General features: G+C 45.1%; 1 protein-coding gene across 1 annotated transcript in view; it reads right to left on the reverse strand.

The window, feature by feature from the left end:
* Positions 1 to 20001, reverse strand: part of LOC124001508 (connector enhancer of kinase suppressor of ras 3-like) — a 67988-nt gene that overhangs the window by 39161 nt on the left and 8826 nt on the right. Inside the window, exons 3-5 of the mRNA XM_046308335.1 lie at positions 9379 to 9542; positions 3373 to 3575; positions 2277 to 2364 (exon numbers count right to left, since the gene is read on the reverse strand). Of these exons, the coding sequence (XP_046164291.1) occupies positions 2277 to 2364; positions 3373 to 3575; positions 9379 to 9542 (455 nt within the window). The remainder of the gene's footprint in view (positions 1 to 2276; positions 2365 to 3372; positions 3576 to 9378; positions 9543 to 20001) is intronic.

A 20001-nucleotide genomic window follows, 5' to 3' on the forward strand; every position in this document is an offset into this window, starting at 1 on the left:
TGTAATAGCATTGGAGGCATCTTCCTGCATGTGTCTATGACAGGATAAGGTGGCCCCTGGATGGACTGAAGACCTATCCACCTGGGTCTCTCACAGCTGAGTGCCATCAAGGCCAAGGTGTCTGCTACAGTACACCACAGTAAAGCTGCAACAGGCAGCCCTGGAGTACAAGGCTCACGCCACACAAAAACCCTTCACTTCAAACACCTTTGTGGGAAATGCCTCCCCTCAACTCCCCACTCCTTCTCCTCCACACCCAGGGTGAGACTCACCACAGTAAATCACCCAAGCTCTGAAATCCCAGATGTCAGCAAGACAATCAGCACCCTGGGAACATAATGTACTCTATAAAATAACCCTTCAAAAACAGTACCTGCAATCTCAATAGCCACTTTCACTATGGCTGTAAAATGTAAAGGCGGTTGGCAATTGTTGGGATACCCTGGGGGGATGGTCAAAAAGCAGATCGGCACTTTGTGCTTGGGTTTTTAACTGGCTTAGTTTGTTTTCTTTCAGAGCTGACTTACATAACCAGTTCGGACAACAAACTAGAAATATTAATTCTATAAATCTGATAAAAATAGTACCCGACAACCCATGGTCAAATCAAACACACATTTAACATGGAATGTTTGCTGATTTTTAAGGAGGGGTAAACCTCTAATGTGCGCCAGTGAAGGAGGGGTAAACCTCTAATGTGCGCCAGAGAAGGAGGGGTAAACCTCTAATGTGCGCCAGAGAAGGAGGGGTAAACCTCTAATGTGCGCCAGAGAAGGAGGGGTAAACCTCTAATGTGCGCCAGAGAAGGAGGGGTAAACCTCTAATGTGCGCCAGAGAAGGAGGGGTAAACCTCTAATGTGCGCCAGAGAAGGAGGGGTAAACCTCTAATGTGCGCCAGAGAAGGAGGGGTAAACCTCTAATGTGCGCCAGAGAAGGAGGGGTAAACCTCTAATGTGCGCCAGAGAAGGAGGGGTAAACCTCTAATGTGCGCCAGAGAAGGAGGGGTAAACCTCTAATGTGCGCCAGAGAAGGAGGGGTAAACCTCTAATGTGCGCCAGAGAAGGAGGGGTAAACCTCTAATGTGCGCCAGAGAAGGAGGGGTAAACCTCTAATGTGCGCCAGAGAAGGAGGGGTAAACCTCTAATGTGCGCCAGAGAAGGAGGGGTAAACCTCTAATGTGCGTCAGTGAAGGAGGGGTAAACCTCTAATGTGCGCCAGAGAAGGAGGGGTAAACCTCTAATGTGTGTCAGTGAAGGAGGGGTAAACATCTAATGTGTGTCAGTGAAGGAGAGGTAAACATCTAATGTGTGTCAGTGAAGGAGGGGTAAACATCTGTGTGTCAGTGAAGGAGGGGTAAACATCTAATGTGTGTCAGTGAAGGAGAGGTAAACATCTAATGTGTGTCAGTGAAGGAGAGGTAAACATCTAATGTGTGTCAGTGAAGGAGAGGTAAACATCTAATGTGTGTCAGTGAAGGAGAGGTAAACATCTAATGTGTGTCAGTGAAGGAGAGGTAAACATCTGTGTGTCAGTGAAGGAGGGGTAAACATCTAATGTGTGTCAGTGAAGGAGGGGTAAACATCGAATGTGTGTCAGTGAAGGAGAGGTAAACATCTAATGTGTGTCAGTGAAGGAGAGGTAAACATCTAATGTGTGTCAGTGAAGGAGAGGTAAACATCTAATGTGTGTCAGTGAAGGAGAGGTAAACATCTAATGTGTGTCAGTGAAGGAGAGGTAAACATCTAATGTGTGTCAGTGAAGGAGAGGTAAACATCTAATGTGTGTCAGAAGGAGACCAATGTACCACCTCAACCCACTGTGCATTAACCCTCCAGAGGACGTAAACACAGAAAGTATGCTCTCCCGCAGAGAACATTTTGCAGCAGGCAAACAGAAACCACATGGCAGGGGGAATAATGCAGCACGCATAATGTTGGCAGATGCTTTTAAAAGAGCGCCAGAGGTTTTCATTAAAGTGTAAACTCAGTGGCTGTAATTGCCGTTAAAACACCACCATGGTTGGGGTATCCTCATTAAATAACCTGAGGGGGGGGCAAAAACAGACTAAAAACAAAACAGCAGAAGCAGGCTTGCGATGTTCATAACACCCTGCCCCTCGACTTAAATCCCACATGTGTCTGCCCTCAGGCCAGGCTGCCCTGAGTGGAAAGAGCTATGGTGTGATTTTTCCAGGGGCATGCTGCATGTGCACTGTTGAGAGGGAGCTGGAGCAAGAGAGAGGGGAGGTAGAGCCAGCAAGAGAGCAACATGCCGACCTGTTGAACTGTGGTGGTGAGGTCCAGACACAGCTGAATGATCTTATTCTTGATGCTGGTGAAGTCACTGATCCCAGTCAGGGGCGTCCTGCAACAAGAGAGGGGAGAAAAGATTGAGATGCCATTTTATCATGACATTCTAAGGTCCGTGTCTTGTCCCTGACCGTACTGATATTCAGTAGCAGTCAGGAGAGCTGGATAAGGGAGTAAACATCACAGTGGGACAACAGTGTGACAGAGCCACCTCTAGGAGGCTGTTAATAAGGAAAACAGTACTGGTGAACCTTGCTCTACTTTGCGTGTGCCTAGGATAGAAGGCTCTGCGGCCACAGACAATGATTGGAAGGAACACAGTCTGTCTCCATGTTGGGCCACCTCCTCCATTCCTTCTCTAAAATACCCACCCCTGAACTCCAAAACACATCTCCTACCGCTAGCCCCTCAACACCATGCCACCCCCAAATATGTTGGGAGAAGTCATCACAACACACTTATGATCTTGAAACAAACCTCAGAAAATAAACAAATCCTTTCAGCTGTGAAGGTCAACATGGTGACATTAATACTACTTCCTGGTTTAGTTATAACTGACAGAAGGGGAGAGAGATCTTTAAAACAAATGTAGGAAAATAAAGCAAGCACTGTACATGAGCAGTAGAGTATGTGGATATTCTGGAGGTTCTTACAGCTCATCTGGATATTCTCTAGACAGAGGTAGAGGAAACCCACCAGACTGTATCCAATTTCATGTATATGTCCTCAAACCCTTTCTAGAAGGCTCTCCTGAGAGAGAAGAGCTGTGTTTCTGCTATAGTCTGTAGAGGCTGAGGAAAAACCAATGCCTGTAATGTGTAGCGTAGCAGTATATTCTAGTCATGAGGTGATTCAGTGATCTTAATGACTCCTATGCGTTGGAAAAAATAACATTACAGCTAACCTCAACGGCAGTCCAGGAGCTTGAATGTATATAGAAGATTATATGTAGCTAGGACAGCTATGCAAAGTTACCATGGTAATCCTACTCTGTACATACGAGTACACTGAATGTTTTTTCCTCATGGGGACAGCCTTCCCAGAATGCTGTGCGAGGCCTTACCTGTCCAACCAGGCCAGGAGACTCTTGGCAGCTCCGATGAGCTCCACCACGGAGGTGAGGAAGTCGTTGGGGGGTTTCCTGGAGGTGCTGCCGTCGTATGTCGGGCTCTTCCTGCGGTCTGACGTGGACATGTGCAGGCTGTTGGTGGCTGCTCTCATCCTCACCACCAGACCCTTCAGATTGTCTGTCTCCACTCCATAGTTCTGAAAGGGGAAGAAAGAGCAGAACAATTGAGCTCGATATATCAAAGTTATAGTTTGTCATAAAACAATGTGTTTTTTTTATGTAATTACAGTGAACGTCAAATCATTTTTTGGGACAAAGCATTCCTGATCAGAAACAGTTTTTCCAGATTTTTATGGCTCTGGATTTCATTTCACAGACAAACATGTTTCCTGCAGAGTAAATGTGGGTTATTAATTGTAATTGTAAGGACGCATGATTTAAGAGGCCATGTCTCTACCGGCACCTCTGGGGAGAAATTCCCCTGCATTCTTCAGGCACGTCTGGCTCAACCCTCGGGAGAGAGGCGTGCACGTGCCATCACCTGATTCCCATCAAGCAAAGTTTTCATTCCTGAGCCAGTAAGTTGAGGGCAGACGTGTAAGCCTGGCCACAGATCTGTGTGTGCTTAGGCTATTGCTCTGTCGGCTGTTTATTCCTACTGCCCTTACAACCCTGACCTCGCTGAGCTGCTCTAGGGGAAGTGATTAGGAAAATGATTGACTGACACACCCAACCTAGTTTTTACTTCCAACTGTGTAGAAAAATATTATCTTTTGAGTTTATGACCCAGAAAATTCCTATAATATATAATTCCTCCTAATGGCCAAAGAAATCCCTTATTTGAGGCCAAAGTTGTGTCCTGTACCTGCTGGTCTCTAGCTCTGCTCCTACCACAGGGATATTTTGTATGAAATAAAGCTTTAGATGTACATTGTTAGTACAGTATGAGCAGGCTAAGTAGCATTTCTTTACGTAAGCATCCGCAGCGCCTCACAAAGCCTTCATCATAGCGCATAGCTACAGTTAGTCATATGGTGAGTTCATCACCTAACATCGGATTGTGCGGTACATTTCACTGCGGGCAATGTGTCTGATCTCAGGGAGAATTGGATTTAACACTGACCTATGGTCAGCTTCAGACTAATGCTCTCATCAAACACCACGATGGCCACATTCATTGTGACGTCAGTCAGCTGCCGGCTCTGCTTAGTGGCTTAATTTAGGATGGCTTAATTTAGCAACTAATCCTGGCAACTCATGCACGCTCCACTTAAATATTGCGGAAAGAATGTGTTTGGAGTAGAGTGCTAGTTAAAGGAGACGAGAGGGGGGGGGGGTAGTTTAAACTCCTGTTCTGGCAAATATCAGCTCACATGGTGTTGCATCCCTGCCAGCCTCAGCCTGACTGGCACGCTAACGGCTAAACGCGCTAAAGAGCAGAAAATAGCCTGCGCTCGCTCGGCCTCGTTCCACACTGAGGAAACCTGCAAGTGATCAGCGGCTAACTCCACTCAGCTGCCGTTTTATATCAGGAGCAGTTACTCAGGAACCGATTATATATTACCTCACCCTAAAGTCGTCCCCACGGAGCTGCATGGAGCTGAGGCAGAAGCCATATGTGCAAACTGATAGAGCATGTTACATGTTACCTTAAGCAGATTTATACTAGGAGAAGAGATGGAGAGAAGGTGCATATAACTATCTCAGATGCTCTAAAACCCCACACTTGTCCATTATAAGACACAGCAACTGTGTTGAACCAAAACAGAGTGGCTTTGAAACTAAGCCATGGAGAGCCAATCAACATCAAACAGCACTGCTGGCTATGTCATTAGTGAGCCAATAACACATAGAAAACACCAGCTCTGACTGGTAGGCAGATGTGGAAACACCTCTTTGTTCCATAGCTGTAGCAACTTATAGGAACAGGGACCAGGTAAATAATGGCCGTTTTAAATCAAATTCACTCCATTTCAAAGTGACTGTTGTGAGCAGGATCTGCTTGGGCCTCCAGATTGGTCCTGTATTCTGACATGAACAAGTGTTCTCAGGAGACCAGAGGAGGGCTATCGCAACAGGTTCTTCCTGCCCCTCACCACATGGGCCCAACGATACGCATCACCTGACACGACCAGAGGAACATGGCCCAAGAAGGGCGTTCCCACAACTCTCAACCACAGACAGGAGGCTGTTGACAGGTGGGGGCCCACATCGGTTTTCTGCCCCTGAGGAGATAGGTACGCACCTCTAGGGGACAAGTCCACAGTGGACAGTAAAACACCAATCATAGCAGTTTCCACACACTACTTGGCTGCTGCGCCTTGAATATCTATTCCATGGCTCTGAGAGACAATAGTTGGGCTTTTCTCCTGTGAGCTGGACGCTGGGTTTCCAAAGACAATCAGAGGTGTTGGGTTTCAAGATGGGTCTCTGCAGAAGTCATCATGGTTTTAACGAGAGTCCCAGTTTCATTAATCAACATGTCCTTCGTCGGTCTACAGAGACTAGTTTGCTCTGATGGCTTTTGGCTGGTGTGAGCTTTAATCGGAGTATGTCAGTCTGTCTAAATCCTGCTGAGGGGAAGGAACTCTATGAGAGTCAAGCTAAGACACGTGTCATACAAGGTTCTACTCATTTATGAGATGAAAACAAATGCACAGCGCTGACGTAAGAACATGCTCTCCAAGAGTATTCAACAGAAAAAGAGAAGGTTCAGAGCATCTCATCTCCTGATCATCTATTCAATGGCTACATGACCGATACAGGGGGTATCCTGTCTACCCTGAAAGGACGGTGTGAACACAAAGAGAAGATTTGGACTTGAACCGTTTGACCCCACAGCAGAGAGACACTAATGAGGTGGGAATTGGCTGCCAAAGTGAGGGGGTCTGGTATTTGTCGGCTGTGTGTTCCAGTCATGAGCCATGACCTCTCCCGGGACCAATGAGAGAGAGGCCTCTATGTTAATAAAGTAGGGATGGGCACAGTTATTCAAAGTTATGACAGTTATGAGTGTGCCCTGTAAAATAAAAGACATACCGGTAGCCTAAACACTTTTCACATGTGTAGCTTGTCATTGTTGGTCAATCAAAGCAGCACTACCGTCAGAGGCTCCATGTATGGCAAGTGAAGTGGGAGATTTCCGCTAAATGGAATTAAGTTAGTTAAATGAGGAGTAGGCTACAATGATCAACCAAAATGTCGGCTATTTAATATGAATGGAGTTATTGTAGACAAGTACACGTAGAGCGCGGCAAAATAGCCTCAAATAGCTAGCTAGCTAACCAACTTAGCTGGCTATTTTAGCTAGCTAGCTTCTTTACATCAATTTGATGCCGTCAAGACAGACACTACCAGGTGAGTTTCTAACTTGCGTGAGTCGGTTTGGCTACTTTCTCCCTCTCTGTGTCAGACACCCCGGCCCAAGTGAGTGAGTGAGTGAGTGAGTGAGTGAGTGAGTGAGTGAGTGAGTGAGTGAGTGAGTGAGTGAGTGAGAGAGAGAGTGAGAGAGTGAGAGAGTGAGAGAGTGAGAGAGTGAGAGAGTGAGAGAGAGAGAGAGTGAGAGAGTGAGAGAGTGAGAGAGTGAGAGAGTGAGAGAGTGAGAGAGAGAGAGAGAGAGATGGCGACAGGTAGCCGGGAGGGTTGGAGCATTGGGCCAGGATCCGAAAGGTTGTTGGATCGAATCCCCAAGCTGACAAGGTAAAAATCTCTCGTTCTGCCCCGAGCAAAGGCAGTTAACCCAATGTTTCCCGGTCACCGATGACGTGGATTTCGATTAAGGCAGAGCCCCGCACCTCTCCGATTCAGAGGGATTGGGTTAAATGCGGAAGACATTTCAGTTGAATGCATTCAGTTGTACAACTGACTAGGTGTCCCCATTGCACCCCTTCCCCACCCATCTCTGTTGAAACAAGCCTCTCCTGAGTCACGCGAGTAAGTTTCCGTTGAACAATTTTTATATTTTTTAAAATGCATTTCGACTATCCAGATATCTGAAAAAATGCATATTACTGTAATAGTGAAATGATTTAAAATTCCCATCCCTATTAATAAGGAGAGCCACAGCAGATCACGTTTACCCAGGGTTCTTCAATCACAGGTGTGAGAGCAGTTCCAGGCATTCCAAACCAAGTCCGACTAAACATCCTCTCAGTCGTCCATAACATAATTATCCTCTCCCAACAGACTTTCAATTTATTTTGAGAAATAACAAGACGCCCTGCATTGGGGGAAGACCTATTAAAGCTAACAAACACACACTGGAGAAACAAGGAAGCACGGGTTAAATTTATGAAGCCCATCAAGACAAAACCATTTGAGGCTTCAGTAAATTGCAGGGGATGAGCAGAAATCTGGGCCCAATTACCCTGAGCAGAGGAAGGGATGCAGGATGTACGGTATGGTAAATAAGGTAGGACACATAGATTAATCAAACCATTAGACATACCCTCTCACCCCTGTAATAAGCGTTTCCACGTGTCCATCCATTCCCAATAATCACAGAAATGTTACCGCCCAGGGTCTTATCTATTCAAGCTGCCATCACAGTCTTCAGAAAGGGATGCTCAGACACTGTCCAACAATACTTCCCTTGGAATATTCCCGAGAGATGATGAATCAGTGAACCCCAGACTTCAGAGGTCAATCCCAGGATAAGGGTCTCACAGCTGGACACAGACATGGGGCTCAGGACACTCAGACTGGCAGCTACCATGCTGAGGTTAATCTCCTCATTTGAATCTCAAACTTAAACATTAGGAGCAAACGAACCAGGAGCAAACTAACCAGGATCAGATGTTAAAGGGCACGAACAAGACTGGTGTCTAACCACAGACCAGCACACACTCCCACAAGACCTTTCTAAACCACACTAGGCTCCTCAGGAATTTAGATGGTGGGCCAGTGCCTGCCAAATTAGATCAGTTTGGGCACAGTAACCTGTTGGTCTACTGAACTTCCTTCTTTATAGAATAAATAAGATCAGTGAGGATAAAAATCTAAATGATATGCTCTTTTTAGCAACTTGAGAGGACAAATCATTAATGTGAGCTAATTTAAAAGGAGCATAAGGATTTGACAAAAGAACGCTGACACTGATAAAAACTCAAGACCGCAATCTGGGCTTATATGACACAGGAAGTGATAAAAACCCAAATCAATCCCATCTGTTTGAAAAGATCAGACAAACAGAACCAGGTTGTGTTTTAAGAGGCTCTATCCCAGTCTTTTGGTCCCTCCCTCTCCTCTCTAGGAGCTTTAATACAACAGTGTTGACCATAACTCTTCACCTGGCAGCTCTTCTGATGGACGGCCCATCTCCCAGTCAGATCCCAGCCCAGCTAGTAGGCTGTAACTCCATTCCCATGAGCCACTGGGGTAAGAGACAAGAGGCCAAGGCCGGGAGTGCACTGGGAATGTACAGCTGACCTGACATTTCTCTCTGCATGTGTGTGTGTGTGTGTGTGTGTAAGAGAGAAAGAGAGAGAAACAGAGACCGAAAGCGAGAACATTAACCCATTTCGCCACTTCATGTCCTGCCTCCCTATCTGTGGGAATGTTTACTAATTGTACGTCTCTCTGGACAAGAGCGTCTGCTAAAATGTAAATGCACTACTAATCATCAGCTCACATTCAACCACCACACCAGACCTGGGACCCATACAGCCTGATTTGACTCCATCTCTGGAGTGAAACTGATAGTATTTCCTACCCTAATATCCTGGAGCAGTGTTCCACATCCCATTGAGCTCTGTGGGAAATGAGAGGTTCTGCAACACTGGATCTGTTGGCTGCCAACTATATTCTGGGCATATTTCAAACACACGCTAGCACTGCGAGAGCAGGGTGGCAGCAGGGCTGATGACCTAAGCTCCATGAGACTCATTAAACAACCAGCAAGTTCATGGTCCCACCATCTGTTTTATCTTAAACTAGAAACAACCTATTGACATGTCGGGGGGGGGGGGGGGGGGAGAAAGATGTGGTGTGAGCACCCCATACCAGAGCACAGAGCAGGTCGACAGCCTCCAGAACCAGCTCCTGGTGTCCAATGCGGGCCACACCCAGCTCCTCCAGGTCCTGATGGGAGATCTTCAGCAGCTGCTCCCCACTGATTTTCTCCTGCTCAAAGTTAGCTACATACTGCTGCAGGCTGTCATCCAGCCCTGGGGGGGGGAGAATCCATTGATTAGACAAAGATCACCTACAGCAATAATCCCTCTAAACAGCCCTTGCACAGAAGCAAGAGATTGAACTTCACTTAACTTTATAGAGTTTTCCCCGTTCATGAACACTATCAACGTTTATTTTACTGTGGGAATTGTGATAGATTCAACACAATATTAGTGATTTTCCATGCAACATACTGAAACAAAACGAACCAAGCAAGAAATTCTGTTCTAGAACGCACCGGAGTAGGATTCTATTGTATTGACAGACCCAACCTCTACACAGACAGGTGCGCCATAACCAATCAGAGCTGCAGTAGGCCTGTATGCAAATAGACCATTGCCACATATGGATCTGTGCCTTTCACTTTGAACTGGACTGTTTTTACAGCATGAGCGGTTATGAGTAGATGCTCTCGTTTTGAGATCAAAGCGAGAGCTACATGGAGCAACGTGTGCACATTTGTACGTGTTCATATCATTTGTAGTCAGCAATAGGGAAGTGATTGCTTCCTACAAGAGCACAAATTGTGTGCATTTCTAGAAATCTTTGAAAAGAGTCAGGTAAAGAGCTTTGCTCCATTTGTAGTGTTGTATTTTGAGACAGGGTTGAATAAGCCAAGTAGCCAATGGGCAGAGGGTAGCATAATTTGCCTGATTCTCTAATATTGGTATGGAAATAAATAATGCATATTTTGTAGTGGTTTCTTGCGTCAAACAACCATTTCCAGTCACCTTGTCTTAGGGACAAGTGGATAAACCGGTTAATTCAAAGCCCTGCATGCATGCTTCAAAAGTTTAAATGGAATGTAGGCCTACATTGAACAGCACACACTGGCTGCTACTGTAGGCTGAATGATAGAACAGCTATTTCCATGTTAAAATGTTTGAAGCATCTTCGACGGGCGGCAGGGTAGCCTAGTGGTTAGAGCATTGGACTAGTAACCGAAAGGTTGCAAGTTCAAATCCCCGAGCTGACAAGGTACAAAATCTGTCGTTCTGCCCTTGAACAGGCAGTTAACCCACTGTTCCTAGGCCATCATTGAAAATAAGAATTTGTTCTTAACTGACTTGCCTAGTAAAATAAAGGTACAATTAAAAATAAAAATAAATAAATTGTACACTATGATCAAATAGCCACTTGACCAGTGCTAAAACTAACAAAGTGGGTACCTCAATGTTCACAGTAAACACAAAGAAAGTTGCAAAGAATGTTCACAATGTTCACAATGTTCAAGTTGGCGCTGAGCAAAACTGAGATTTGATGATGAGGGAACGTTGCCTATAAGGAAGATCTATTCGTGTGAAAAGATAACATGAGAAAATAGTAAAGCAATTAATCCTGCTTTGATGCAGGCCTCCTGGCTCCCTATGGCATTCAGTACAGATTCCTGATTAATCCTGCTTTGATGCAGGCCTCCTGACTCCCTATAGCATTCAGTACCGATTCCTCATTAATCCTGCTTTGATGCAGGCCTCCTGGCTCCCTATAGCATTCAGTACCGATTCCTCATTAATCCTGCTTTGATGCAGGCCTCCTGGCTCCCTATAGCATTCAGTACCGATTCCTCATTAATCCTGCTTTGATGCAGGCCTCCTGGCTCCCTATAGCATTCAGTACCGATTCCTCATTAATCCTGCTTTGATGCAGGCCTCCTGGCTCCCTATAGCATTCAGTACCGATTCCTCATTAATCCTGCTTTGATGCAGGCCTCCTGGCTCCCTATAGCATTCAGTACCGATTCCTCATTAATCCTGCTTTGATGCAGGCCTCCTGGCTCCCTATAGCATTCAGTACCGATTCCTCATTAATCCTGCTTTGATGCAGGCCTCCTGGCTCCCTATAGCATTCAGTACCGATTCCTCATTAATCCTGCTTTGATGCAGGCCTCCTGGCTCCCTATAGCATTCAGTACCGATTCCTCATTAATCCTGCTTTGATGCAGGCCTCCTGGCTCCCTATAGCATTCAGTACCGATTCCTCGTTTGAGACACCTCATTAATCCCTGTAAAGACGCAACAGCCTTGTATTGACAAGCCCAGTTCTAATTGCAGACTTGACACCGGACAACATACAGGCGGCTGTGTGTACACAAACCAACAGCAGAGAGAAAAACAGGTGCATCAGATCTATCCTCAAGATAAACACCATAAACAGAAGAGGTTAAACCTGACTGAAGTCTGTTTGGCCAGTTAAACAATAGATGGCTCTTGGGTCTGATTACAGTTGGAGAATGTCTCGTCTGCTATTCAAATCCCTACACTGTTGGATGAGTTGTAACGATCACAATACCAGCCATTCTGCCCACTAAAGGATAAGAAATCCATACTACATTACAGTGACACTTAGTAAGGTCTCAACTGGATCAATTGGACCAACGAAACGCGGTTCATATTTTACAGGCCTGTGGGATTGACCCAGTGTAACAGTATACTTTTAAACCGTCCCCTTGCCCATACCCGGGCGCGAACCAGGGACCTTCTGCACACAACGACAACAGTCACCCTCGAAGCATCGTTACCCATCGCTCCACAAAAAGCCGCGGCCCTTGCAGAGCAAGGGGAACTACTACTTCAAGGTCTCAGAGCAAGTGACGTAACCGATTGAAACGCTATTTAGCGCACACCGCTAACTAAGCTAGCCGTTTCACATCCGTTACACCAGCGGTTGGATTTTAGTGAGGCGGCAATAGACTTTTCTTGCCCAGTGAGGCTTTTTTTTATGTGTTCCATAATCAATGTCTGGTTCTTCATATAGACATGCATTTAGATTAAGTGACGGATGACATTATGATAATCGTCACAAGCACTCTTCGCAGAAGTCTGTGTGGGTAATGTGGAGTGATTTAGATAATAAAACATGTGTAATTAAAATTATTTTGGGGGGGAAAGGAAAAAACAGCTCCAGCAAATAAGTCTCCCTTAGAGCCAAACAAAAATGATTCTTGTTCTAAATAAAAACCTGACTGCAACAATCACAACCCCCTCTCATTTGGGCCGGTAAGCAGTGTTGTGACAACAGAGTGAAGAACAGGCCTGTGTGTGGGAGAGGAGGCATGGGCCAGAGAGGAAGGGAGGAATCACCATCTTGCTTATCAAAGAGGGCACAGAGAGGGGCAGCTGCAGAGCTAAGGCCCTGAGCCCCGGTCCCCTGAATGGCCTGTCAGCTGCACAACACACACACAGAGCACTTTGGATTCGAGCATTCTTTCCAGTCTAAACTGCAGCCATAATAACCACACTCCATATAGGAATATACTACATATAGTGTATGTAGAGCATGTGTGTGTGCAGACAGGGTGTGTTCTGTGGTCAGGGGCCATCTTTATGAATGGCACCTCATATTTATGCCTGTGTGACAATCAATGTGTGTGTGTGTGTGTGTGTGTGTGTGTGTGTGGTGTACTGTTGCTAAGGCAAAGTGTGTGTGTGTGTGTCAGCGTATTGAATGGTTCAGTGCTGCAGGAGATCCGGTTACAGATACCAGAGCAGACTATTAATCTGTTTGGCAGAGAGACAGACACGGGCTCCCAAGACTGACCACAGAGGCTGCTGTGCCAATCACATCTACTGGATTGTAGCAAGAGTAGTGTGTGCATGCTGCTGTGATGTCCACTTTGCAACCACACACACATTCTGTACATTCATAGAAACAATTACATTGACATTAGACCTACATTCAAACCAAACAACTCAGAACAGCCAAGTCTTACACAAAAAAACTAAATACTACAAATGTGCAGAAGAATCTCTTTAATATACCATTAGCTGTGCTTTATTGCATTTTTAACAACATATAAAACACAAAAATGTTTAGGGAAAGGCTGCAAGGCTTCTGCAAATGAATCTATCAAACTGCTCAAGTATAACACAACCAGTCAAGTACATTTACTGTCTAAACAGCTTTCCCATTCCTATGTTGAGAATTCCCAGGGCAGACTTGACAGTTCTGGCTTAACCCCTTAGATTAACCGGGTTCAGGCAGCACAGAGGGAACTCACATCATGGACCCAGTGGAGGAGACTATGAGTGGGTCCCAGCGAGCGCTGTGCTGCCGTGTTGGCAGGAGGACTGAACCCAGCCCAACACAGACTACGCCTCTGACTGGGTCAGCCACTGGTAATGGGATTAAAGAGAAACAAAAAAGGATGGAAACCATGGGCTAAGGTTTCTCCTTCCTGCATTACCCTCGCCGTGTTAAAAGGCATTTCCTGTGGAATGATTCCATCCTTCTGCGGAATATCTCCACGGATGAGTAAAGAAGGGTAGAGGGGAAGGCAAGCTTGAGGTTTAGGTTACCAGGCCTGCTCTGGCTCAGACAGTGCCTGTTTTCCTTCCCATCCTTAAAGCTAGAATCCTTAGTTGAATCAATAACAAAGCGGTCTTCCCACCTCTGTTTTGGTAAAAAGCTGAGGGATGGGCCTGGAGAAAATGATAACACTCAAATGCATATATAATCCATTCATCTGTTGGTCTGACTATCCATGATATCAAAAGGATAGCTTTAACCATGTTCAAAGGCTGTTTGTTTACATTACATTGTTGACAAACATTGGCGTAAAACAAGCATATATATTCTGGGTTCTGATGGGGTATGACAGGTGAACTAAGCTCAAGGGGAATTTATAAGTTATATTCTTCAAAAATCAATGGGTATATAATTTATTCATAAGTACAAAAATGTATGTAGCAACTAAGGATTCTAGATTTAAACAGATTAACCTCTCCTGAACAGCCCATGTAAGAGCCAATTACAAAGCTTTGGGTAGACAAAAAAAAAAAAACCTTCCCAAAGGAGAACTTTTGTTACACAAATATAGAAATTGGTTGATTTGTGTTGTTTCATTATTTTTCAAATGCCTCCAAAATCCTTCTATGAGCACTGCCTTGAATTTGGAATCCTGGATCATGTCATGGACAGTGTGAACTAGTCTGCCACTTCAAATAGCCTGTGTGTGTGGGGGGGGGGGGGACAATCCCCTCTAATGGGACTAACAGAGGATCCTGCTGGGGAAAGAGTGGGTACTGGTAGGTGCCGGCTTCTAGCCAGTAAAAATGTTTTAAAGCCAATAAATATAAAAATGTTGCCGGGCATATTGCCCAGAAGAAAGGAAATCCATATCAAAATAATGCTTTTTATTCATTGATGTAAATACCAGTCGATGTGCTCCAACTCCAAATATGGGCTACTTCATAGGCTAATAAATCCTCAAGTATTAGTGTGTTTCTATTTTCACCCACGCAAAATACACACGTTCCTCATAAGGGACTTCATTCAAGTGTACCCTGGCTAAGCAAAATTGCCAAAGACTGTGTTGACCATCCCCGTTGTCAGTGTGACTCCCGAGAGGCGATTCCTTCTCCAAAACAGACTGCCTCAAGATGGCGCCTTCTCGAAGACAAAGTAACAAGGCTGATGTGCATCGAGCTGCTCCAGGTGGTTGGATCATTTTGACTTCCCAACAGCAGCGGGTCACTGACCAGGCAAAGGTACACCGGAAACGGAAGTAACTTAGAGGCAAATTGTGTGGGTCGGGCCAAGTCCTAGTAGTTCTGCTGCCACCCTAGGGAAGATAAACATATGCCGCCCGTGTCATGTATAGTAGAAAGATTTGGAATGGATCGATAGACTCGAGTAGAGTAATGATGTGCATCATGCACAATTAGTGCATTTCAGTTAAACTTATTCAGTAGCACTTGGAAACAAAATTCTTTGCCAACTATTCACATAGAGTTACGTTGCAATCACTAGGCAGCCAACTGCCTATCGTAGGAACCAGAGTTATCAATAAGACACGTATATTACACAACATGAGTCACAACCCCACGATAGTTCAATGACAATAAACAATAATATATTTTTTTTTTAAGTGCGATATAAATTTGAACTTTGGAAAAAAGTGCTTTCATAAATGCATGGCGCAGGCCTCATTTCATGGGATCATTGGAAAACAAGCTCTCTCAATGGACAAGCCTTACATAAGAACATTGTCAGTCACATTGCCAAATTTTCCTACTGGAAACCCTGGTGGGAACATGGGTTCCCCCAGTCAGATTCCATTATTCCCATTGGAACCACACACAGCACTATCCCTATAGTCATATAAGACATAGTGGAGTCACACAGCATTCATTCCCAGAGGCTTCAGGTACTAAAAATATGTTTTCTGCCCCTGAGCAAGGCTGTTAACCCACTGTTCCACAGGCACCGAAGACGTGGATGTTTATTAAGGCAGCCAACCGCACCTCTCTGATTCAAAGGAGTTGGGTTAAAATGCAGAAAACACATTTCAGTTAAAGGCATTCAGTTATACAACTGACTAGTTTATCACCCTTTCCCCATGTTCTCTGGCCTGTACCCTTGCCACAACCAGAAGAAAATATGCCCTTTTTCCACACACACACACAACTATCAATTTCCATTAAGGACATAAAAACAAGTGAGGAGGTTGGATGTCACATTGTGAAATGACGAAGGAGATGAGTGGGGGTGTCTTTTCAGAGTATGTGAAAGCTCTTCAAAGGGGTAACCAGGCTCAAATGCTTTAGAAATGTTTTACTGCCATCCTGAAATCAACACTTAACACACACTTAAATGCAAAAGCTGAGATGAAGTGAGAAGCAACATGCATAAACTGACTAATTCTGTCTCACTAACCCAGGTTTCTCCTAATTTGAACATCAGTGTGTATGTATTAGAGCCAACAATCCAATTGACTCATTACACGAGAGGCCAAACATATGGTTGAAGCCAAGTGTGTTTTCAATGTAACATAATAGGAGGAAGTTCCATTTCAAAGCAATTAGACTGAGTGATCTATTTTCACAATATGGGGGATGAGTAACAAAGCTCGACCTGATGCCCACAGTCTATCATTACCCCACCCACTCTGGAGCAGGGGGCAGGATGGACGGGCACCTGCTGTTACTGTGCAGATCCTGCTGTCACCCACTACATCCAGTCATTCAGACCTGGAACTATGTACAACAGGTTATCAACAAAACAGCTTCAGTCCAGAGGTGACAGGAGTTGACACAGACAGGCATGATTCTGGACAGCTGGGGAAAAGCAGAGAGGCTGAGGCTCAGTTTGGACTTTAGAAACAGATCTGGATTCCACTGAAAGTCCTGTGTGGCTCAGTTGGTAGAGCATGGGGGGAGGACACAGTACGGAATTGTATACAATCACTACTGTAAGTTGCTTTGGATAAGAGCTGCTAAATGACTAAAACGTAAATATAAGGCATTCTTAAAGGGATACTTAGAGATTTTGGCAATTAAATGAACTCGTGGATACCATTTTTATTTCTCTGCGTGCATTTTGAAGGAAGTTGCTAACTAGCGTTAGCGCAATGGCTGGAAGTCTACGGGTAACACTAGTTAGCATTCACTCAAAAACTACCTCAAAACAGAACACAGAGACATACACTCGGTATCCACAAGTTCATCTGACTCTGGGGAAGTAGATAAAAGGGCCTCATCGACAAAATCTCTAAGTATCCCTTTAAGGCTCTAAGCACAAGTTTTTGGCCATGTAAACACTGTCATTTTGGCAGCCAACAGCCTGGCTAGTTCTGTGATAATCCTAACATTCCTGGTTCACATCCTTACTGAAGCACAAAAAACAGCAGGTTTCCTTTCAGAAGCCAGAACATGACAGTCCATGGGGAATCAAAGAATAATCAGGTGAGTCAGACACTGGAAATGCTAACAAGTATAGAAGAAAAAGGCTGCACAGAGCCCCACAGCATGTAGACTCGCTAGTATACTACTGCAACACTTTTGGAAGCAGATATCATGTGTAAGGTTATTTGCTTTACAATGAAATCCAAATGCCTTAGATTGTGGGTTCTATTACAAGAGAACACTACATCTTTTTCTTATCTGAAGCAGACCTTGATCAAAACACCGGTTAATCCTACATAATTGATTATGTGCTGCAGATTTAGGATGACATGCACATCTGTTCCTTACAACAGTATATAAACACACTGGTGCACGTCCACTTGCATGCACATAGCCGCACTCCTCTCGCTCCTCCCAACGCCAGGCTCACATCCGCCACCAAGCCCGGTGATACTCTGGCAGGCTTAGCTTGGGTTCTCAGGGGTTTGATTACATGAGAGAGAAGAGTCTTTCACCTCCCACAGAAAAAGCCCTGCCTCTCCTCACTGTTTTCCAGGGAGGCTCTGGCCATCTGTTTGTTCCCTTGTTGTCTCCTCCCTGGTCCTACCTTGCCTGGGCAACGGGAAAGCTGCTGGGCGTACAATAGCAGTGCCACTGTAACTCTCCCCATTTTATTTAACCCGGCAAACCTGTGGGGAATCAGAGGAATAGCCATTGTTCTCAGGAGCCGAGCCATTGTGGGAATTCCAACATTCCAGCACAATGGCTCTGGGCAGCCTGGGTTGTAATTAGAAAAGAAACTCAAAGAAAAGTGCTAAGCCTTCCTCTGATGCAGGACTTTACTTCACATGAGCAAGACAAAGTCCATACACAAGACAGTAGCTAGTGTGAAAGGGACAGTTGTGCAACATTACCATCCTCACTGAGCATCTAACCAACTGTGCACATTGAGTATCTATCTATAAGCTATGCCCCCTGGGCTATAAAGAACATTTTTGGGGAGGACTTTATCCAAGAGTACAATTTCACATTATGGCCCATCCTGTTTACTGTCTGTAAGCTTAGAAGTTACCATCACCAGGAGCAAATGTGTGCCCTCATCAGTTAATTCATTGGTGTGTTTCTGTAGGCTATTTGTGTACGGTCCTAAGTTTAACAAAGTGTATTTTTGCCTTGCAGGGCTTATCTTGAACAAAGATTACACTTTTAACCTGGTTCTCCAACATGATACATGTCTTAAGGAGAGTGACAAAAAAAAAGCCGTCTGTCGAGGGGAGATGGACGATGACGGCGCAGAGATCACACTCCTTTCGTGTGGTAAGATAAACACAACCTCATCCTGGCCCTACTCCCCATGCAGGCTCCAGTCACACTGGGGATACCTCACTCAGTAGATAAGGTGGCGAGACACTGACAGAGGTCAAGGAGGTTGGATTATAGGGCTGTGATGGGAAAAAGGAAGGGGAGTTTTGACCTGTGGATATACTTGCTGACCTGCAGGCATGTGACAAAGATGGAACGATAGAGAACTACACCAAGGGGAGTGAACAACAGAAAGTGCCACAGGCTCATAAACTGACAGTCACTCCTGGCTGAGTTCCCAAGCACCAAACGAGTCAGTCACATCCACGTTTCAACAGGACATAAACGGAAAGACCAGTTATGGGTTGCTGAGTTGCTTCCTGTAATGGAGATCCAACGAAGTCCTTTCTCACAGCTCAGAGAGGCTGCCCCTGCATAAGCTTGTGTACAACAATCAGAGGTCATACACGTCCATGCGCAGAATGATTTCTATGGGCATTCTTATTCAGTGAGGTCTGGGTCTCGGACTGGAGCAGGAGCTGTGTGTAATGCTGTGGTTCTAGAACTACCTCTCCCGCCTACTAAACACTGCACTGCAGCCAGCCAGCTAGCCACGCTGCTCATTACCTCGCACGTAAACAACCACTAAAGAGAGTAACAAAGGGCCACAAAAATGGCAGAAATTCCCTTTCACTCCACCACGCCCCAGCTTTCTCCATGCTTATGTTGTTTGTGTTTGTTTGTCCTGGGACGATTGTTTTTTAACAAAGTCTTTGTGCAATTGTAACTCACCTCCCAGAGCTTGCCAAAGTCACCTGAAAAACCATCTTAAGTCAACTTCACTCAAACCCCCCCACCTCCCCCAAAAAGGCACCTATATACTGTCACTATATAGCCTGGCTAAAACATATGTAGTATTCTTCGCTGAGGTTGTCTCTTCAGTCTTCACAGAGATAGAACACCATGTCGCATCCCAGCGAGCCAGAGGAAACCTATCATGCCCAGCCATGTAAAAAGGGACCTGACCAGGAAACACTCCTGCCCCTTATTTATGGACAATAGACAGACTGCCTGTACAGTATAGTGAGTGACCTTTATTTATAGACAGACATAGACTGGCTGTGTAGTGAGTGAGTGATCTTCACTCCTCATGTCAGGTGTATGATCATGGTGGCCTGGCAAGTTTAACAGGGTTGTCATGGGAGTACCTTTAAGATTATCTCTGAAGGGGAACAAAGGGAGTACACAACTTTCCAAACCTCCAAATCTGGCTTTTAGTTCAGTTCTAACAGGCTGTTAAACAGTCAGAAAGGACAAGAAAAAATATCTGCCATTAACTGCCAAGCGAAGAGAGTATTTCCTCAACCAAATCTAAAAATGAACCTGGCATCCCATTTCTGACCTCCCCATAATCAGGCACGCCTGCCTCCCGCTTAGCCCAGGCACACACACTATTTGTTTTTAGCCACGATGTGCATTCTCTCAGCTAAACCAGGCTTTAGCAGTAACCCTGCTCTTTGTGCCGGTC

This window comes from Oncorhynchus gorbuscha, linkage group LG17 (genome assembly GCF_021184085.1).
Source record: "Oncorhynchus gorbuscha isolate QuinsamMale2020 ecotype Even-year linkage group LG17, OgorEven_v1.0, whole genome shotgun sequence".
Lineage (NCBI taxonomy): Eukaryota > Metazoa > Chordata > Actinopteri > Salmoniformes > Salmonidae > Oncorhynchus > Oncorhynchus gorbuscha.